General features: G+C 50.1%; 1 protein-coding gene across 1 annotated transcript in view; it reads right to left on the reverse strand.

The window, feature by feature from the left end:
* The window catches only part of LOC140398085 (out at first protein homolog), a 40,523-nt gene that overhangs the window by 15,896 nt on the left and 1,159 nt on the right, over positions 1-23,468 (reverse strand). Inside the window, exon 2 of the mRNA XM_072486300.1 lies at positions 3,359-3,493. Coding sequence (XP_072342401.1) covers positions 3,359-3,493 — 135 coding nt within the window. The remainder of the gene's footprint in view (positions 1-3,358; positions 3,494-23,468) is intronic.

Raw genomic sequence — 23,468 nt, forward strand, 5'->3', positions numbered from 1 at the left:
TAGCGATACAGGGCGCTGAGTACGCTAATTTTCAACTATATGTGTTCCCAGACCTCTGCGCTCCTCTCCTTTCGGGACTCGACTTCCAGAGCAACCTCAGGAGCCTAACTGTTAAGTTCGAGGGGCCCCTGCCCCCGCTAACTATATGCAGCCTCGCGACCCTAAAAATCTACCCCCCCCCTCCCAAACCTCACCGCCGATTGCAAGCCAGTAGCCACCAGAAGCAGGCGGTATAGTATGCAGGACAGGTTCATTAGGTCCGAGGTCCAGCGTCTCTTGCGGGAGGGGGTCACAGAGGCCAGCAATAGCCCCAAAAGTTCCGGATGGTGGTTGATTACAGCCAGACCATTAACCGGTTTATGCAACTCGATGCGTACCCCCTTCCCCGGATTGCAGACATGGTCAATCAGATCGCGCACTACCGCTTGTTCTCCACGGTGGATCTGAAGTCTGCATATCACCAGCTCCCAATCTGCCCAGAGGACCGCCACTACACGGCGTTCGAGGCAGACGGCCGCCTTTTCCATTTCCTCTGGGTCCCCTTTGGCGTCACGAACGGGGTTTCGGTGTTCCAACGAGCAATGGACCGAATGGTGGACCGGTACGGGCTGCAGGCCACATTTCCGTACTTGGACAATGTAACCATCTGCGGCCATGATCAGCAGGACCACGACGCCAACCTCCACCGATTTCTCCAAACCGCCCAAAAACTCAACCTCCCCTACAACTAGGAGAAATGCGTTTTCCGCACAACCAGGCTAGCCATCCTCGGCTACGTCGTGGAAAACGGGGTCCTAGGGCCCGACCCTGACCATATGCACCCCCTCCTATAACTCCCTCTCCCTCACTGTCCCAAGGCCCTGAAGAGGTGCCTTGGATTTTTCTCCTTTACGCCCGGTGGGTCCCCCAGTATGCGGACAAAGCCCGCCCACTATTTAAGGCCACCCTCTTTCCACTGGCAGCCGAGGCCCGCCAGACCTACAACTGCATCAAGGCGGACATCGCCAAAGCGGCGATGCGCGCGGTGGACGAGTCCGTCCCCTTCCAGGTGGAGAGCGACGCCTCAGAGGTCGCTCTCGCCGTGACCCTCAATCAGGCAGGCAGACCGGTGGCGTTTTTTTCCCGCACCCTCACCACCTCAGAAATTCGACACTCAGTCGAAAAAGAAGCCCAAGCCATCGTAGAAGCCGTGCAGCACTGGAGGCACTACCTCACTGGTAGGAGGTTTACCCTCGTCACCGACCAACGATCGGTAGCCTTCATGTTTAATAATACGCAGTGGGGGAAAATCAAGAATGATAAGATGTTGAGGTGGAGAATCGAACTCTCCACCTATAATTACGATATAGTATATCGTCCTGGGAAGCTCAACGAACCCCCAGATGCCCTGTCCCGCGGCACATGCGCCAGCGCGCAAGATGACCGACTACGTGCTATCCACAATGACCTCTGCCACCCGGGGGTCACACGGCTTATCCACTATATCAAGGCCCGCAACCTGCCCTACTCCACCGAGGAGGTCAGAGCCATGACCAGGGACTGCCAAATCTGTGCGGAGTGTAAACCGCACTTCTATCGACCAGAGAAGGCCCACCTGGTAAAGGCATCCCGGCCCTTTGAGCGCCTCAGTATCGATTTCAAAGGGCCCCTCCCCTCCAATAACCGCAACACGTACTTCCTTAACATCATAAATGAGTTCTCCCGCTTCCCCTTTGCCATCCCCTGCCCCGATATGACCACCCCCAGTCATTGAAGCCCTGCATAGTGTCTTCACCCTGTTCGGTTTCCCCAGCTATGTCCACAGCAACAGGGGCTCGTCGTTCATGAGCGACGAACTGCATCAGTACCTGCTCAGTAAGGGCATCGCCTCGAGCAGGACTACCAGTTATAACCCCAGGGGAAACGGGCAGGTGGAGAGGGAGAACGTGACGGTCTGGAAGACCGTCCTACTGACCCTACGGTCCAGGAATCTCCCAGTTTCGCACTGGCAGGAGGTCCTCCCCGATGCGTTCCACTCTATTAGGACCCTCCTTTGCACGGCCACAAACCAGACTCCTCATGACCGTTTGTTTGTTTTCCCTAGGGGAGCTACCTCACGGGCCTCGCTTCCGCCCTGGCTGATGACACCGGGTCCAGTCTTCCTCCGAAAACATGTTCGGAGCCATAAGACCGACCCCCTGGTAGAGAGGGTCCAGCTCCTGCACTCCAACCCACACTATGCGTACGTCGAACACCCCGATGGCCGGCAAGATACCGTCTCCCTCCGGGACCTGGCGCCCGCAGGCTCCAACACCACTCCCACTACTGCATCCCCCACACTATGTCCCGTCCAACCTCCAATGTTCAGCGCTCATACCCCTATCCAACCTCCCATGTTCAGCGCCCCCACTCCTTTATGGTTCCCGTGCTCCCTCCCACCCACCGCACCGGTCCACAGGAATGAAGCTCCGGAAGAGCCGCTCCCGGAGTCCACGCCTGTGCCTGCTCCAGGCCCACTTCCACAGCCACCCAAAACGGCTGCAACACCAGTGCTTCGGCGGTCGCAACGTACGATCCGGGCACCGGACCGACTGAATCTATGAGCCCGTCACCCTCGCCGGACTTCAATTTTAAACAGGGGGTGAATGTGGTGAATGTAAAATTACTGATAATTCACCAGTGCACTGTGTTATGTTATTAACCCTGTGGTCTCTACCTATGGGCCATTGTGTGGCTTCACCCACAGGGGATCTGTTAGGGCATGTACGGGCTCCGCCCTGGCTCCACCCCCTTTACAGGAAGTATAAGAGCTGCCGACCTGCGGGGCCGCCTTCAGTGTTGTACCGGTCACAGGCAGGCTCAGTTCTAAGCTGATTAAAACCACGGTTTACTTCTCCACGTGTCTTCGAGTGAATTGATGGTCGCATCATCCTGGTTTGTAAACTCCCCCAGGCCCTCACCCCTCCCTATCTCTGTAATTTCCTGCAACCCTCCAAAATTTCTGTACTCCTCGAATTCCGGCCACTTGAGCATTCCCAAATTTGAATCATTCCCCCAGTAAAGCCATGCCTTCAGTCTGGCCCGGAGCTCAGGAATTCTTCTAAACCTCCCAATCTATCTTTCATCCTTTAAGATGCACCCTAACCAGATCTTTATCTGCCCTATTATAGCTTTCTGTGATTTGTCTAATTTTGCTTTCTGAAGCACCTTGGGATGTTTATGATGTTAAAGATGGTGTGTAGACACAAGCTGTTGTTGGAACGACACAACACATCACAGCTCAAATCTGCCAATAAGGGGAGTTCAGAGAGGAGACTGAAGAAGAAAAGGAGGAGACAAGAAGTTTCCGGAAGCTCCATTCTGGATGTCCACATCTCACCTGTCGTAGTTTGGCCATTGATTCACTCGGAATAATTTCATTCTTGTGAAGCCTGGTGATGAAACACAACCCCTGGAACTGTTTCTGACCTCGTTCCAACTCTCCCAGAATCAGAGAACGGATAATCTTCACATCCTGGGAAAAGGGGTGGGGAGAGAAAAATATTGCCTTTTAAATTCTTTCATGTGATGTGGGAATCGCTGGTTAGGCCAGTATTTATTGCCCTTCAGAAGGTGGTGGAGAGCTGCCTTCCTGAACCGCTGCAGTCCTGTGTGGTGTAGGTACACCCACTGTGCTGTTAGTGAGGGAGTTCCAATATTTTGACCCAGTGACAGTGAAGGAACAGCGATATATTTCCAAGTCAGGGTAGTGAGTGACTTGGAGGGGAACCTCCAGGTGGTGGGGTTCCCAGGTATCAGTTGCTCTTGTCCCCTTCAAGGTGATAATCTTTATTAGTGTCACAAGTAGGCTTACATTAACATTGCAATGAAGTTACTGTGAAAAGCCCCGAGTCGCCACATTCCGGCACCTGTTTGGGTACAGAGAGGGAGAATTCAGAATGTCCAATTCACCTAACAAGCACGTCTTTAGGGACTTGTGGGATGAAACTAGAGCATCCGGATGAAACCAGAGCATCCGGATGAAACCAGAGCATCCGGAGGAAACCCACGCAGACACAGGGAGAACATGCAGACGCCGCACAGACAGTGACCCAAGCCAAGAATTGAACCTGGGACCCTGGCACTGTGAAGCAACAGTGCTACCCACTGTGTAACCGTGCCACCTTAAGAGGGTTAAGAGAGCTTGGAAGGAGTCTTGCTGAGTTGTAGATGGTACACATGGTGGCTACTGTCACTGGTGATGGAAGGGAGGCAATGCTTAAGGACTAGCACTTAGGAGCAGGAGGCCATTCGGCCCTTCAAACTTGCTCCGCCATTCAATAAGATCACGGTTGATTTGATTATGACCTCCACTCGACTCTCCTGTCTCCCCCCATAACACAGGTCAAAAATCTGTCAAAGTCAGCTTTGAGTAGATTCAATGACCCACCTGTACTACCTTCTGGAGAATTTCATAATTTAATCATCCTCTGAGAAAAAAATTCTCCTCATCTCGGTCTTAAAAGGGAACCTCTTTCCGTACGTTCCCAAGTTCTGGTATTTAAAATTTTTTTTAAAAAAATATTTTATTGAAGCATTTGTAATTTTCGCACTTTAACATATTGACATTTCTTTCTCTGACTCCTTGTATAGGTTCCCATCCCCCTGGCATATTAGTTTAAACCCTCCCCAACTGTTCTAGCAAATAGTCCCCCCAGGACATCAGTTCCAGTCCTGCCCAGGTGTAACCTGTCCAGTTTGTACAGGTTCCACCTCCCCCAGAACCGGTCCCAATGCCCCAGGAATCTGAAACCCTCCCCCTGACACCATCTCTTCAGCCACGTATTCATCCTATATATCCTGTCATTTCCACTCTGACTAGCACGTGGCACTGGGAGTAATCCTGAGATCACTACCTTCGAGGTCCAATTTCTTAACTTCCTTCCTAGCTCCCTGCATTCTGCCTTTAGGACCTCATCGCTTTTTTTTAACCTGTGTCGTTTGTACCGATATGTACCACGACCACTGGCTGTTCACCCGCCCCCTCCCCCTCCAGAATATCCTGTACCCGCTCCAAGACATCCTTGACCCTAGCACCAGGGAGGCAACATTCCTACTTAAAAAGGGAGATAGAGAGAAAACAGGGAATTATAGACCAATTAGCCTGCATTCGATAGTGGGGAAATTTATATGATTAGTCTAGTTCAGTTTGTGGTTAATGGTAAGGATGGTGATCGTAAGAGATTCAGTGATGGTAACGTGAATGTCAAGGAAAGTTGGTTGAATTATCTCTTGTAGATGGTCACTGCCTGCCACTTGTTCATTGCGAATGTTACTTACTGTGGGAAAATGTGGGGGTGGCAAAAAGCAGAATAGGGCAGAGAAAGACTGACACTGAAAGGGCTGGTATCTGGTCAGGCAACATTGGTGGACAGAGAAACAGATAAAATGTTTCAAATCAATGACCTTTCATCAAGAATTGCCATGTTATCCAGGATTGGGTTTTGAAATGATTTTGGGTAATGGGCTGATCAGGAATCTCTGTCCACAGGATGGCGCCAGAAACATTCAAAATCCAATTTTCCCCATTGCAACGATCGCCCCCCCCCCCATGACTGTCACCAATCCCCCACTGACAAATACCCCCACTCCCACCAATCCCTCTGACCAGGCTCATCAAGCACCAGTTAAAATTATGGGGAAACCTGGGGAGAAAGTCTCAGTTCTGGGTGGTGATCAAAGCAGCAAAAATGGACAAACTCACTCCCAAAGTTCCACATTTTAAAATCAGCAAAATCTGTCTTTTTGCAGCTTCCAAGCTGACATCACTTCCTGCAGCCTGTGCAGGTCATCACTGAACCAAAATAATAATGCACAAAACCTGGACTCAAGCTGCAGAGAAAGAGATCATTGTGGGGTTTGTATCATTATTATATTCATTTGAATATTGAGCGGACTGATTCACAAGCAGACTTTCACAAGCTCCATCCCTCCAACACCAATCTGCGATTGACTGAATTCAGTGAAAAATTGCCACACACTCAGACCCCACCCTCGGGGCAGTTCGTTGGAAAGTTGATGATTCACTCAACTCAGAACTTGGAAAGGTTTTGTTTTTAAATAAAACTGTTACAACACTTGTCGAGCAGCTCCCGACTCCAATTCCATGTCACATTTTACAACTTTGCCAAGTCCCTTATCAAATATTTAAATGCTGAATAATCCAATAAACAGAATCTGAATCAGATCAAGTCATCAGGAAAGTCCCTTTTTTTCGCAAACTAGGGAGGAATGGCAACGGCTGATAGAAAAGATTTTGAAAGTGGATGGGAGGAACGGGGGGACCCAGATCCGGGACTGCTGGCAAAGAGGGAGCTGCAGACAATGTTTGACCTGCTGTCCACGGGGAAAGCAGTGCATCAGTTGAGAAGGGCGAGGGGGACTGTTTACGAGGGCAGGGAGAAAGAGGGTCGCGTGTAGGCAGGTCAGCTTCGCAGGCTGCGGCGAGGGAGATTGTTTGGGTTTGGGTTAGGACGGGGGAGTTGGTGTTGGCCCTGGAGCGGATTAACATGGTGCTTGAGGAGTTTTATAGGAACTGGTATAAGGCAGAGCCAGCGGAGAGTGGGAGACCGGGGGGAGTGGAGTACCCGAGGTTGGGTGAAGCAAAGAAGGCGGGGCTGGAGGAGTCGGCGGGGGTGGAGGAAGTGAAGGTGGCGATCGGAAAGATGGAGGCGGAGAAGGTGACGGGATCGGATAATAATAATCTTTATTAGTGTCCCAAGTAGGCTTGCATTAACACTGCAATAAAGTTACTGTGAAAATCCCCTAGTCGCCACATTCCGGCGCCCGTTCGGGTACACGGAGGGAGAATTCAGAATGTCCAATTCACCGAACAGCAAGTCTTCTGGGACTTGTGGGAGGAAACCGGAGCACCCGGAGGAAACCCACGCAGACGGGGGGAGAACGTGCAGACTCCGCACAGACAGTGACCCAAGCCGGGAATCGAACCCGGGACCCTGGAGCTGTGAAACCACTGCTACCGTGCTGCCCACATCATCCCAAAATTACTGCGAGCCCCCACACGGACCCAGCTCTCTGGTGCAGGCAGAGGATGTGATATGTTGGCCTTGTGCTGAATGAGACCTGGCCGCCAACTTCAAATATTTGTTATCCCAGTGAGAGTCAGTGTGTGTGGGACCCATACCCCAGTGAGAGTCAGTGTGCGTGGGACCCGTACCCCAGTGAGAGTCAGTGTGTGTGGGACCCGTACCCCAGTGAGAGTCAGTGTGTGTGGGACCCGTACCCCAGTGAGAGTCAGTGTGTCTGGGACCCGTACCCCAGTGAGAGTCAGTGTGTGTGGGACCCGTACCCCAGTGAGAGTCAGTGTGTGTGGGACCTGTACCCCAGTGAGAGTCAGTGTGTGTGGGACCTGTACCCCAGTGAGAGTCAGTGTGTGTGGAACCCGTACCCCAGTGAGAGTCAGCGTGTGTGGGACCCGTATCCCAGTGAGAGTCAGTGTGTGTGGGACCAGTACCCCAGTGAGAGTCAGTGTGTGTGGAACCCGTACCCCAGTGAGAGTCAGTGTGTGTGGAACCCGTACCGCTGTGAGAGTCAGTGTGTGTGGAACCCGTACCGCTGTGAGAGTCAGTGTGTGTGGAACCCGTACCGCAGTGAGAGTCAGTGTGTGTGGAATCCGTACTCCAGTGAGTCAGTGTGTTTGGAACTCGTATCCCAGTGAGAGTCAGTGTGTGTGGAACCCGTACCCCAGTAAGAGTCAGTGTGTGTGGGACCCGTACCCCAGTGAGAGTCAGTGTGTGTGGGACCCGTAACCCAGTGAGAGTCAGTGTGTGTGGGACCCGTACCCCAGTGAGTGTCAGTGTGTGTGGGACCCGTACCCCAGTGAGAGTCAGTGTGTGTGGAATCCGTACTCCAGTGAGTCAGTGTGTTTGGAACCCGTATCCCAGTGAGAGTCAGTGTGTGTGGAACCCGTACCCCAGTAAGAGTCAGTGTGTGTGGGACCCGTACCCCAGCGAGAGTCAGTGTGTGTGGGACCCATACCCCAGTGAGAGTCAGTGTGTGTGGGACCCGTAACCCAGTGAGAGTCAGTGTGTGTGGGACCCGTACCCCAGTGAGTGTCAGTGTGTGTGGGACCCGTACCCCAGTGAGTGTCAGCGTGTGTGGGACCCGTACCCCAGTGAGTGTCAGCGTGTGTGGGACCCGTACCCCAGTGAGAGTCAGCGTGTGTGGGACCCGTACCCCAGTGAGAGTCAGTGTGTGTGGGACCCGTACCCCAGTGAGAGTCAGTGTGTGTGGGACCCGTACCCCAATGAGAGTCAGTGTGTGTGGAACCCGTACCCCAGTGAGAGTCAGTGTGTGTGGGACCCGTACCCCAGTGAGAGTCAGTGTGTGTGGGACCCGTACCCCAATGAGAGTCAGTGTGTGTGTGACCCGTACCCCAATGAGAGTCAGTGTGTGTGGGACCCGTACCCCAGTGAGAGTCAGTGTGTGTGGAACTGTTCACCAGTGAGAGTCAGTGTGTGTGGAACTGTTCACCAGTGAGAGTCAGTGTGTGTGGGACACGTACCCCAGTGAGAGTCAGCGTGTGTGGGACCCGTACCCCAGTGAGAGTCAGTGTGTGTGGAACTGTTCACCAGTGAAAGTCAGTGTGTGTGGGACCCGTACCCCAGTGAGAGTCAGCGTGTGTGGGACCCGTACCCCAGTGAGAGTCAGTGTGTGTGGAACTGTTCACCAGTGAGAGTCATGTGTGTGGGACACGTACCCCAGTGAGAGTCAGTGTATGTGGAACTGTTCACCAGTGAAAGTCAGTGTGTGTGGGACCCGTACCCCAGTGAGAGTCAGCGTGTGTGGGACCCGTACCCCAGTGAGAATCAGTGTGTGTGGGACCCGTACCCCAGTGAGAGTCAGTGTGTGTGGGACCCGTACCCCAGTGAGAGTCAGTGTGTGTAGAATATAAAAATAATGGAGCAATTAATGGGACAGGCGGCCGTTAAATCCCAGGGCCCAATATTCTCCATCCCAGCGCACTAAAGGAGTTGGCGGCACTGGATTCAAGATCGATCTGTAGGACTTGGAAGTTGAACCAAATCATAAAGCTTCATTTAGAAGATGTAAACACAACAATGTGCGATGTTAGACTCATGCAAACGGCCAATCACACAATTGCTCTTAATGTGCCCCTGATCATAAGACACAGGAGCAGAATTCGGCCATGTGGCCCATCGAGTCCACTCTGCCATTCGATCCTGGCTGATCTCAGCCTGGCCTTAACTCCATCATCCTGCCCGTTCTCCATGAACCTACAACCCAATTTAAAATCTCTCTAACTCCTCCTTAAATGTTCTCACTGTGCCGGCATCCACCTCACTCTGTCCAGGTACAGGGTTGTTTGGGGAAACACGAATACACAACACTTCCTCCCCCTTTAAATCAAAGGCCCCGACACAATAAACATAATAACGTTAACAATTAGCAACACGAGCAATCAATCAGCTACAGTGACTGTCCCGGAGGTCGGCATTCTCTCTGTGCTGGTCGGTGAACTCTAGCATCTGCTTTTCAATACTTGCTGCAACCTCTGTTGTCTTTGGCTTGGTGTGAGTGTCGTCAGTGGTTATCCTAACCGGAGTTGCCGTAGTGATCCGAGGTTGACTCGCCGTTTGATTCGCAATTGAAGTTCTGTTTCCCCCAACTGGTTGGGTTAGTGTCAGGTTGTTCGGAAAGTTCAGACCGTCCCTCGGCACAGCCGGATTTGGACTCTGTTCGTTCTGCCGGTGGGGAATTGGTTCTTGTCGTCAAAGGTTGATGCGCCTGCCGTCTCCATATTACATCACCTCGGGTTAATACGGTGGAGGAGACCGGCCGTGTCTGGGATAAGATGGTGTCAGGAATTCACTTTTCAGTTGTGGTATAATTTATTGCCACGGTGATTAACCCGAAATTTTGCCTTGTTCTTCCGCTCATTCTGCTTTCTCCCAACAATTTTTGTCCTGGGTGGTTTTAGCAAATCCAATGCTGTGTGTAGTTGATGTCTAACCATTAGCAACTCCGGAGAAACTTGTATTGAGTTTGCAGTATTCCTATACACGAGCAGGAATTGACCCAAACGTTTAGACAATGATCCTTGTTCTCTGGTTATGTTTAACAAATGTTTCATTGTCTGTACAAAACATTCTGCCAGGGGATATGTAGCGGCCGGATGTGTTGAATTCCCTGCTCCTTCAAGCAGTTGATGAACTCTTTGAGATATGAACTGTGGTCCATTATCGCTCACCAGCTCTTCAGGGTATCCGAATCTGAAGATTTCGCCCAATCACTCAATGGATTTCTCCAATGACGGTGACTTCACGTTAGCAACTTCAGGCCATTCCGAGTGAGCATCAAACAGAATGAGAAACATGTGCCCTTCCAACGGTCGGTATAATCAACATGTACTTCTGGCCATTTCCACAGGTGCAACGGTACTAATGGCAGCTGGTTCCGCAGCCGACAAACACATTCCCGCCTTCTCCTCGATTTCGGCATCTAGCTCTGGCCACCAGAAATTGCTCCTCGCTAAATCCTTCATCCTTACAACATCACAGAGGCCTTTGTCTAATTGGTTTCACACATTTTCTTAATAATGGTGGAACAATGAATTTTATTGCCCAGAGGACACAATCTGCCTGTGCGGATAACTCCAGCCTTCGGGTGGAATATGGCTTTAACTCAGGGTTTCCTCCTGAAGTCTTTCCTTGAAGCACCAGGTCCATGGCCTCGCACAATACTGGATTATTTAGGGTTTGCATCTTCACCTGTCCTGCGGTTACAGGTGTGTTATCTACTTGCTTGAAGTAGAAAATGTTTCCACACACAGTGCTTATTGCTGAACTATTTGGTACGGTTCGTCGGGAGAATCCATCTGTGTTCCCACGAAGGTTTGACTGATGATACTTGACCATGGGTATGTGCTGCCTAGAGCAATGCCCACCTCTGCCAGTGATGGAATCCCGGTGCGAGTTCCAAAAATCATTGCTCGTAGACAATGGTCCGTCAATAAAATAAACTTCCTCTCGTACAGGAATTGGTAGAACCGTTTTATTCCAATAATGATTCCTCCAGCTTCTTTCTCGATCTGCGCATAATTACTTTTGACTTTGTTCAAAGTCCTTGACCCGAGCGCGATCGGCTTCTCTTCACCAGTGGGCATTATGTGGGAAACCACTGCCCCAACCCCATAAGGTGATGTATCACATGACAGTTGCAGGAGTAAAATTTGAACAACACGTGTCAGGACTTCTGACTTGAGCAGTGCCCCTTTGACTTGCACATAGGTGGTTTCACATCGACCTCCCATTTTAGCACAATTGCTTCACAGCTCCAGGGTCCCAGGTTAGATTCCGGCTTGGGTCACTGTCTGTGCGGAGTCTGCACATCCTCCCCATGTGTGCGTGGGTTTCCTCCGGGTGCTCCGGTTTCCTCCCACAGTCCAAAGATGTGCGGGTTAGGTGGATTGGCTGTGATAAATTGCCCTTAGTATCCAGAAAAAAAGGTTAAGTGGGGTTACTGGGTTACGGGGATAGGGTAGAGACGTGGGCTTGAGTAGGGTGCTCTTTGTAAGGGCCAGTGCAGACTCGATGGGCCGAATGGCCTCCTTCTGCACAGTAAATTCTATGATTTCCATTTTTTATTTTGACACGGTAGATTGTTCTAGTTGCCAGATTAGAGACAAACTTTCCCTAGTTATTTACTAAGCCTACGAAAGATCGATGTTTTTTGACATTTTGAGATGCCTCGACAATGGATTTGACTTTCAAAGGCAACTTATGCAATCCCTTGTTGCGGATGATGTGTGACAGATATTCAATTGAAGATTGGAAAATTCACATGTTTTTTCAGACTCTTAATCCATAAATCTTCTAATTTTTGGAGTGTGGCACCCAGGTTGTGGAAATGTTCTTCCTCATCTTCCCAGTAACCGAGAATCATCCAGGTAATACTGGATCCATCTAATCTATTTAGGATTTGATCCCTAGCTTATTGGAATAACAGTGGTGCCAAATGGTAACATCATGTATCTCAGAATAACTCCTTGTGTGTCACAATCATCAATACCGGTTGTGAATCCTGTCCCACGCTAATTTGAAGATATGCTTGCCTGAGATTACTTTTACTTAGTGTTGGCCTCCAACCAACCCAGAAAATAGGTAATCAATCAGGGTCACAGGGGGCTGCTCTGCACACAGTACAGCATTAACAGTGAATTTAAAATTGCCAAATACATACAGATCCATCTTTTTCCATCACAGGTATAATCGGCGTAACCCAATCACCCATGTTAACAGGTTCAAGCTGCCCCCATTCGAATTCTACCTCTACCTTGGGTTTGATTGCCTGCGGCACTGACGCAGCCTTTAAACATCTCACCCTTCTGGCTTGTTCTTCAGTTTCACGGAGATATCCTCTTTGCTTCTGAGTCTATATAAGGTTCTGGTCGTTGGAGTATTGTGAGCAGTTTTGGGCCCTGTATCTAAGGAAGGATGTGCTGGCCTTGGAGAGGGTCCAGAGGAGGTTCACAAGAATGATCCCTGGAATGAAGAACTTGTCGTATGAGGAACGGTTGAAGACTCTGGGTCTGTACTCGATGGAGTTTCGAAGGATGAGGGAGGATCTTATTGAAATTTACAGGATACTGCGAGGCCTGGATAGAATGGACGTGGAGAGGGTGTTTCCACTTGTAGGAGAAACTAGAACCAGAGGACACAATCTCAAACTAAAGGGACAATCCTTTAAAACAGAGATAAGGAATTTCTTCAGCCAGAGGGCGGTGAATCTGTGGAACTCTTGCCGCAGAAGGCTGTGGAGGCCAAATCATTTAGTGCCTTTAAGACAGAGATAGATAGGTTCTTGATTAATAAGGGGATCAGGGGTTATGGGGAGAAGGCAGGAGAATGGGGATGAGAAAAATATCAGCCATGATTGAATGGTGGAGCAGACTCGATGGGCCGAGTGGCCTCATTCTGCTCCTACGTCTTATGGTTCCTAGTTCACCATTGAAGACAATGAAATGTTTCTTCAAGATTTTGGGTAGGACTGATTCAGAATCTGTCATGAGATTTTAATCCAATTTAATCCAATCTTTTCCACCCAAGTTCTTCCCTCGAGTGCTGGATAATTTCATTTGACTCTGTGCAAGGATAGATCTGCCGTCTGTTTATTTAATTGCATTGTGACATCATTACATCCCCTCAACAGAACCACTTCTCCAGTGTCGGTTTGTAACACCATCTTCAAGGGTTGCAGAGCAACATGTCTGAGCTTTTCTTGCTAAACACCAGTGAGACAGCCGCCCGTGTTCACCTCCATCTTCACCAGCTGACCATCAGTAATGGAGTGACCCAATATCGGTTTTTAAAAGTTAATCGATGGGATGTGGTTGTCGCTGTCTGGGACGGCATTTATTACCCAATCCTAATTGCCCTTGGACTGAGAGGCTTGCTGGGCTGTTTCAGAGAGTAGTTAAGAGTCAGCAACATTGCTGTGGGTCTGGAGTCACATGTAGGCCAGACCGGGTAAGGACGGCAGATTTCCCTCCCTAAAGGACATTAGTGAACCAGATGGGTTTTTACAACAATTGACAATGTTTTCATGGTCATCATTAGACTTTTAATTCCAGACTTTTTAATTTAATTCAAATGTCACCATCTGCCCTGGTGGGAATCGAAGCTGGGTTCCTAGGGCATTGCCCTGGGTCTCTGGATTACAAGTCCAGTGACAATACCACTATGTCACTGTCTTCCCTGTTACACCAGCAATAGCTTGTACATTTAATGACAATTTGTCTTCGGACTGTGAATCAACCTCCTCCTCACATCGTTTTTGTTCCACGTGTCGACACTTATTCCTTGATCCAGTTTACGTTGGTTTTATTTGACTCTTGCTTCCTGCAACTTTTGCCTGAAGCTTGTTTCTTTTTCCAATAAGCAAGTTCAACGTGGCCTTTCTTCCAGAATTCTGCACAAGGTCTTTGCACCAACAATCTACTGCTGACAGCCCGATCTTTGCACATTTATGGCAAGCGCGATTCTGTATTTGTGTTCGAGTTTCAGCCGACATCTTGTGAATTATTGTGCTTGAACTGTTGAGCTCCGTTGGCTGCTAATTCCATGGATACAGCAACTTCTAAAGCTTTCTTTACGGTCATGTTGCTTTCGGTTAACAACCGCTTTTGAATAGCTTCGCTCCTTAAGCCACAGACTAATCCATCTCTGAAAGTATCATTTAACACATCCTGGTATTTGCCGTGTTCAACCTGTCTTTTCAGGGTAGCTACAAACTGTGTAATCGATTCACCTCCTTCTTGGTTTTGTTTGTGAAACCTAAAGCTCCGTGGTGATTAAAGGGTTTAGTGACTAGTGGCCCTGAAAAAGTTCCACTATTTCGTCGCAGGCTTCATGCCTGGTGTGAACATGATCGTTGAATGGTTCTGGATACGAGCTCCATCACTCTGTATTCTCATCAAATGGTCCCACATGGCCAAAACCACTGCCTTTTGTCTGTGGAAGCAGATGTGTGTCTACGTGTCATGAATTTTCATCATCACCTTGCTCCTTCTCCCCAAAACAAGGCAGAATCTGAGCATAGCCTTACTCCCTTTGTGTTTTGTAACACCCCCAGCTCTATGTTTGTTGTTGCCGGGTACTTGGTACCCATGGCGACCACGTTTGTTGTTGCCGGGTACTTGGTTCTCATGGCGACCAAGTTTGTTTCGGGCACAACACACGACGGTTTTTTCCTTCTGATTTTTCGGTTACTTTGGTGTTTGGCTCCCTCGTCGCCAGTCTTTATCCTGGTGAATTCAAGTTCGAGCCTTCAGGCCTCGAGAGGTTTGACCAAAACGTAAAGCTTTATTGAGAAGATGTTAACACTACAGGCTGCGATATTAGACTGTCCGTTTGTCCGCGCAGAGGGCCAATGATGTACTCTCTGATGATGTCATGCAATCGTTCTCTTAAAGTGCCCCAGTCCAGCTAAAAGGCAACAAGACAGCAACCATGAAAATAATAGATACATTGGTTGTCATCTTCCAAAATTCTGTAGATTCTGGAACAGTCCCAGCAGATTGGAGGGTGACAAATGTAACCCTGATATTCAAAAAAAAAGGAGGGAGAAAACAGGGAATTACAGACCGGTTAATCAAACATCAGAAGTGGGGAAAATGCTAGAGACTATTAAAATGGATGGGATAACAGGACACTTAGAAAATATCAACGGGATTAGACAAAGTCAACACGAGTTATGAACGGGAAATCAATTTTGACAAACCTACTGGAGTCAATACGAGGACAGAATAGAGAAGGGCAAACCAGTGGATGCGGTTCATTTGGATTTTCAGAAAGTTTTTGATAAAGGACAGGATTTTCAGGTCCCATTTCTGACCGAGGTAAATGGACCGTTTGCACGTCTCCGTCTCTATCCTGACCACGATGATTCACTCAGCGGGCAGGACTGCAAGATTTAGCCCAAAGTCCCACATAAGACATTAGTGCGCAAAATTAAAGCCCATGGAATTGGAGGTAATAGCAAGGATTGAGAATTAGTTCACAGGCAGGAAACAAAGAGTAGGAATAAATGGGTATTTTTCGAAGTGGTGGCAGCAAATAGAAGAGTCCGGGATTCTGCCAGGGTTTCAGCTATTTACAATATATATCAATGATTTGGATGAGGGAATCAAATATAATATTTCAAAGTTTGCTGACAACACAAAACTTGGTGTGAAGGTGAGTGGCGAAGAGGATGTTAAGAGGCTGCAAGATGGTTTAGACAAGTTGAGCGAGTGGGCAAATACACGGCAGATGCAGCATAATGTGGATAAATGTGAAGTTATCCACTTCGGACAGAGAATCAGAATGGTAGAGTATTATTTAAATGGCGATAGATTGGAAAATGTTGATGTGCAAAGAGACCTGGGTGTCCTCATTCACCAGTCACTGAAATCAAGCATGCAGGTACAGTAAGCAGTTAGGAACGCCAATGGTCTGTTGGCCTTCATTGCAAGAGGGTCAAGGATCTCTTGCTGCAGCTGTACAGGGTCTGGGTGAGACCACACCTGGAGTATTGTGTTCAGTTTTGGTCTCCTTGCCAAAGAAAGGATAAACTGGTCATTGAGGGAGAGCAGCGAAGGTTCACCAGACTGATTCCCGGGATGGCAGGATTGTTGTGTGAGGAGAGATTGGGTTGACGGGGCCTGTATTCACTGGAGTTCAGAAGAATGAGAGGGAACCTCATTGAAATGTATAAAATTCTGACTGGACTGGACAGACTGGGTTCAGGAATGTTGTTTCCTGTGGCTGGGGAGTTACAATCTCAGGATACAGGATCGGCCGTTTCCAACTGAGATGCTTAGACATTTCCTCACTGATGGTAAACCTGGGGATTCACAGGAGGTTGTGGAGGTCAGTCACAATATATTGAAGAAGGAAATAGATTTCTAGACACTGAAGGTGAGAGTGGGGGTATTGTACTGAGATCGAGGATCAGCCTTGGTCACACTAAACCGGAGGACTGGTTTGAGGGGCCAATGGCCTTCTCCTGCTATTTTCTATGATTCGATGTATCTAGGGACCCGAGCGAGAGCCCCCGGAACGGGGACGCCAGCGAGAGCCCCCGGAACGGGGACCCCAGCGAGAGCCCCCGGAATGGGGACGCCAGCGAGAGCCCCTGGAATGGGGACCCAGCGAGAGCCCCCGGAACGGGGACCCCAGCGAGAGCCCCCAGAACGGGGACGCCAGCGAGAGCCCCCGGAACGGGGACCCAGCGAGAGCCCCCGGAACGGGGACCCCAGTGAGAGCCCCCGGAACGGGCACCCGAGCGAGAGCCCCCGGAACGGGAACGCCAGCGAGAGACCCCGGAACGGGGACCCAGCGAGAGCCCCCAGAACGGGGACCCCAGCGAGAGCTCCCGCGGACCCCAGCAAGAGCCCCCGGAACGGGGACCCCAGCGAGAGCCCCCGGAACGGGGACGCCAGCGAGAGCCCCCGGAACAGGGGACCCCAGCGAGAGCCCCCGGAACGGGGACCCCAGCGAGAGCCCCCGGAGCGGGACCCCAGCGAGAGCCCCCGGAGCGGGGACCCCAGAGAGAGCCCCAGGAGCGGGGACCCCAGAGAGAGCCCCCGGAACAGGGACCACAGCGAGAGCCTGCGGACCCCACTGACCCCAGTGAGAGCCCCCGGAACGGGGACCCGAGCGAGAGCCCCCAGAACGGGGACCCCAGTGAGAGCCCCCGGAACGGGGACCCAAGCAAAAGCCCCCAGAACGGGGACCCCAGCGAGAGCCCCCGGAACGGGGACCCGAGCGAGAGCCCCCAGAACGGGGACCCCAGTGAGAGCCCCCGGAACGGGGACCCGAGCAAAAGCCCCCGGAACGGGGACCCCAGCGAGAGCCCCCGGAACGGGGACCCGAGCGAAAGCCCTCGGAACGGGGACCCGAGCGAGAGCCTGCGGACCCCACTGACCCCAGTGAGAGCCCCCAGAACGGGGACCCCAGTGAGAGCCCCCGGAACAGGGACCCGAGCGAAAGCCCCCGGAACGGAGACCCCAGCGAGAGCCTGCGGACCCCACTGATCCCAGTGAGAGCCCCCGGAGCGGGGACCCGAGCGAAAGCCCCCGGAACGGGGACCCCAGCAAGAGCCCGCGGACCCCACTGACCCCAGTGAGAGCCCCCGGAACGGGGACCCGAGCGAGAGCCCCCGGAACGGGGACCCGAGCGAGAGCCCCCAGAACGGGGACCCCAGCGAGAGCCCCCGGAACGGGGACCCGAGCAAAAGCCCCCGCGGACCCCAGTGAGAGCCCGCGGACCCCAGCGAGAGCCCCCGGATCGGGGACGCCAGCGAGAGCCCCCGGAATGGGGACCCGAGCGAGAGCCCGCGAACCCCACTGACCCCAGCGAGAGCCCCCGGAACGGGGACCCCAGCGAGAGCCCCCGCGGACTCCAGCGAGAGCCTGCGGACCCCAGCGAGAGCCCGCGGAACAGGGACCCCAGCGAGAGCCCACTGACCCCAGCGAGAGCCCCAGCAGGACCCCACCCTGACGTGGAAATATATCACCGTTCCTTCACTGTCGCTAGGGCAAAATCCTGGAACTCCCTCCCTAACAGCACAGCGAGTGTACCTACACCCCATGGACTGCAGCGGTTCAATAAGGCAGCTCATCACCACCTTCTGAAGGGCCATTAAGGATGGGCAATAAATGCTCTCCGAGCCAGCGAGGCCCACATCCGGTGAGTGAATAAATGAAACAAAAAGATCCGGAGGACTTTGGAATGACAAGTGAATTAGTGCGGGAAAGGGACAGGTTATTACAAAACTGCAGCATGCCCAGTGTGGAGTCAGCGCACAACTTGTGGGAATCAATGTGAACTGTAACACGGACCTCCCCATATGCAAATCACTCAGTCATCACCTGTGATGCAATACAGGAAGGCAGTGCTTAACGACACGCTGCCTAAAGAGTTCCTAAATAACTGCACCAAACTACACAGTGAAGATCGGTAACATGCCATACCCGGGGGACAAACAAACCCCAAACTAGCAGCATCACTTCCTCAGGGCAGCATCCTGAACCCTGACCTCATCACAAGCTGAAACATTTAAAACCAATTCCAGATCAACACCCCAGGGGTTCGGCACCTTCACTCCTGATATTCCTCATTACAGCAATGTGGGATTGAAGGGATTAAAGAGAGAGAGCTGGTGTCGGCCCTGTTTCTTCCCCAGCCCCTGGGGTGGAACGGTGAGGGGTGACCCTCAGGGCAAGGAGAGTTCAGGATGAAATGGGCTGAGGCACCGATTCTGCATCTCAAAAAATAAATTTAGAGTACCCAATTATTTAAGGGGCAATTTAGCGTGGCCAATCCGCCTACCCTATACATCTTTGGGTTGTGGGGGTGAGACCCACGCAGACACGGGGAGAATGTGCAAGCTCCACGCGGACAGTGACCCAGAGCCGGGATCGAACCTGCGACCTCGGCCCCGTGAGGCAGCAGGGCTGCTGATTCTGCATTTCAACAGTTTGTTGGCAGAGTTTCACCCCATCCATCCTTCAGAATGTCTTTGCAGCATTCTCCACTGAATGAAAATTTCTGAATCAAACAAAATTATATCTCATTCAGTTAACTGAATCCGTGCACAGAGAGACTGATATATGGATAAAATACAGCGATCCCATCCTAAGGGCAGCACGGTAGCACAGTGGTTAGCACATCTGCCTCACAGCTCCAGGGACCCGGGTTCAATTCCAGCCTTGGGTCACTGTCTGTGCGGAGTCTGCATGTTCCCCCCCGTGTCTCCCTGGGTTTCCTCCGGGTGCTCCGGGTTCCTCCCAGAGTCAAAAGACGTGCAGGTTAGGTGGATTGGCCATGATAAATTGCCCCTTAGTGTCCAAAAAGGTTAGGCGGGGGTTACGGGGTTATGGGAATAGGGTGGAGGTGTGGGCTTGGGTAGGGTGCTCTTTTCAAGGGACGGTGCAGACTCGATGGGCCGAATGGCCTCCTCTCCACTGTAAATTCTATGACTATCATACTGGCAGACTGAGTTAAAGAACAAAGAACCATACAGCACAGGAACAGGCCCTTCGGCCCTTCAAGCTTCTACCGATCATGATACCAACCTTTGCCAAAACCCTCAGCACTTCCTTGTGCATTTCCCTCTATACCCATCCTTTCCGTGTGTTTGTCAAGATGCCTTTTGAACACTGTTAACGCGTTCCAGGCACTCACCACCCTCTGCGTAAAAAAACCTGCCTCACACATCTCCTCTAAACTTTGCCCCATGGACCTTAAACCTATGCCTGGGAAAGAGTGCCTGCCCATTCACTCTATCCATGACCCTCATAATCTCGGAGACCTCTATCAGGTCCACCCCTCAACCTCCGTCTTTCTAATGAAAACAGTCCAAGTCTATTCAGCCTCTCCACATAGCTAGCACCCTCCAGACCAGGCAACATCCTGGTAAACCTCCTCTGCACCCTCTCCAAAGCCTCCACATCCTTCTGGTAGTGTGGCGACCAGAATTGTGCGCAATATTCCAAGTGCGGCCTTACCAAGGTTCTATACAACTGTAGCATGACTTGCCAGTTTTTATACTTGATGCCCCATCCAATGAAGGCAAGCATTCCGTATGCTTTCTTGACTACCTTGTCCACTTGTGTTGCCACCTTCAAAGATCTGTGGACCTGCACGCCCAGATCTCTCTGACTTTCTATATTCCCAAGAGTTTTGCCATTTACGGTATATTTCCCCTCTATGTTAGACCTACCAAAATGCATTACTTCACATTTGTCTGGATTAAACTCCATTTGCCATTTCTGTGCCCAAGTCTCCAACCTATCTGTGTCCTGCTGTATCCTCTGACAATCCTCAACACTATCTGCCACTCCACCACCCTTGGTGTCATCCGCAAACTTACTAATCAGATCAGCTACATTTTCCTCCAAATCGTTTATTTACACCACAAACAACCGAGGTCCCAGCAATGATCCCTGTGGAACACCACTAGTCACAACCTTCCATTCAGAAAAACACCCTTCTACTGCTACCCTTTGCCTTCTGTAACCGAGACAGTTCTGTATCCATCTTGCCACCTCACCTCTAATCCCGTATAACTTTACTTTTGTACCAGTCTGTCATGAGGCGCCTTGTCAGAGGCTTTACTGAAGTCCATGTAAACAACATCCACCGCCCTCCCCTCATCAATCATCTTTCTCCTCAAAAATCCCGATCAAGTTAGTGAGGCACGACCTCCCCTTCACAAAACCATTGTGTCCATCGCTAATAAATCCTTTGTTTCCAAATGGGTATAAATCCTATCCCTGAGAATTCTCTCCAATAATTTACCGACTACCGACTTGAGGCTCACCGGCCTGTAATTTCCAGGATTATCCCTGCTACCTTTCTTAAACAGCGTTACCACATTAGCTATTCTCCAGTTCTCTGGGATCTCACCTGCAACCAATGAGGATACAAAGATGTCAGTCAAGGCCCCAGCAATTTCCTCCCTTGCTTCCCTCAGTATTCTGGGGAAAATCCCATCCGGCCCAGGAGACTTATCTACCTTAATATCTTTTAAAACACCCAATCCCACCTCCTTTTCGATGTCAACATGACCCAGACTGCCACACACCCTACCCAAGAATCATCTTCCACAAAGTCCTTTACTTTGGTGAACACTGATGCAAAGTACTCATTTACTCACCCATTTCCTCTGGCTCAACACATAGATTCCCCCCACTGTCCTTCAGTAGTCCATTCCTTTCCCTGGCTACCCTCTTGCTTTTTACGTATGAATAAAAACTTTGGGATTCACCTTAATCCTACTTGCCAAAGACTTTTCATGAACCCTCCTAATTTCCCACTTCAGTCACATGATAAATTTTATGAGTATTGATGTCAGTAATTGACAATTAAAAAGTCACAAATAATCAACATCTTTTATTCTACAAATTCTGATTTAAAAAAAAATAATGCAAGCCCATGATTGAGGGCGAGGCACCCAGCCGTAGGGAACTGTGACCCTAACATCAGTACAAAGATCTTCACCATTAACTGTTCCTCAGTAATGTCTCCACCCACACACCCTACCCCTCAGATTCACCATCACACTTAGCAAGGTCTCCCTATCTCTGGAACTGATTCCAGCCTCAGAACAGTCCGAGATCTCCGCACCCCTCGAATTCTGGCCTCCTGAATACCCAAGTTTAAATCACTGCACCGTTAGCAGTGCCTCCAGCCGGCCCTCAGCCCTAATACCTCTCCACCTCTCAGCGCTCCTTTAAGATTCTACTTAAAGCCAACCTCATTGACCCGACCCTAACATTGGGTGACACAGCTCAATGTCATAATGTATTTAATAATGCCTTTGTGAAGCAACTTGGGATGTCATTACATTAAAGGTGTTGTTGCAAATTGTTGATATCCATTGAACTGAATCGTAATATGAGGCACATGCTGATACAGATGTGGAAATGTCACCAAACCACTGCCCTTGAACCGTTATTTGGCCCTAATGCTGCTGTTGTTCCATTCAACTGTCGCTCCGATGATTCCAATTTGCCTTTTGCTGACCAGTCTTTTTTATTCCAAAATCAGTTATCAATTCGCTGACCTTTTGTCCATATTCTTATTTATCCACGTTGTCAAATCGTACTCAAGATTAACCCTTTATGATGTTTTCCTGCAAACTTTTATAACACCAGGGCAGCGGGTGGTGCAGTGGTTAGCACTGGGACTGCAGCGCCGAGGTCCCGGGTTCGAATCCCGGCCCCAGTCACTGTCCGTGCGGAGTTTGCACATTCTCACCGTGTCTGCGTGGGTTTCACCCCCACAACCCAAAGATGTGCAGATTAGGTGGATTGGCCACGCTAAATTACCCCTTAATTGGAAAAGAAAAATAATTGGCTACTCTAAATATTTTTTTATAAAGAAAAAAAAGCTTTTATAACATCAGCTGTTATCCTCTGCATTACATCCTGGGTTTGAACTGTCCACAGATTTCTGGGATTTAAACTTGAGACACAACTAAAGTTGCAATCTGACTTACTGAGCAAGAAACACAACAGGGAACACATTTCAAAAGGTGGAGATTAAAGAATGAATTTAGGAAACTGTCAAGTTGAGGAACACAGCTGTTCACCAAAGCCTCGATTTAAATCAATACCACAGCAAACTGACACCTCACATTCTGATCATATTTATAATTCCAATAGGGGAAGTTGAAAATTCAGAAAGTCCCCGTGATACTTTGTTTAGAGTTGGGCTTTTAGACATTGGTTATGATCACTCTCTGGCCAGGTCAGGTTTAAAGCCAATTACAAAACCAGCCAGCTAGTAACCAGCCAGCTAGTAACCAGGGGCCCAATCGGAGACACACACAGATCCTGACAACAGGAATCTGTTCAGTTACACTGTTTTTGCATCAGTGCACACGTTTCTAACAGAATCAGACTCTCAATTTACACTTAGGCGATAGTTCCTTAACTCTGCATCAAATCTTGCTCCCCAATTGATCGACAATCCCTCCCATCTGGTCATCATCCTGAGACGTGGCAGTTGCAGAACTTTTTTCTTCTTTCACAGGACATGTGTGTCGCTGGCTGGACAAACATTTTTATTACCCGTCCTAATTGCCCTTGAGAAGGAGGTGATGATCGACCTTCTTGAACTGTTGCAGTCCACATGGTGAAGGTGTGCAGGAAAAATAAACAAAAAGAAAATTGTTGGAAAGTGGGAAAGGGGGAAGGTGAAAATTCCGAACGAGATGAATGTGAGGGATGAATGGGAACAGCAGGGACACTTTTCCTCTCCGATTACGTGACAAACATCCGAGTCTTGAATGAGGAGCTGCTGCTTCAGTTAACCACTGGACTGTGTAAAGGTCGATCACAACCCACCCCAATCCCACCCCCACCAATCCCACCCTCACCACTACCTCTGAGTCACACACACCAGAACCTCTCACCCAAC

This window comes from Scyliorhinus torazame, chromosome 21 (assembly GCF_047496885.1).
Source record: "Scyliorhinus torazame isolate Kashiwa2021f chromosome 21, sScyTor2.1, whole genome shotgun sequence".
NCBI lineage: Eukaryota > Metazoa > Chordata > Chondrichthyes > Carcharhiniformes > Scyliorhinidae > Scyliorhinus > Scyliorhinus torazame.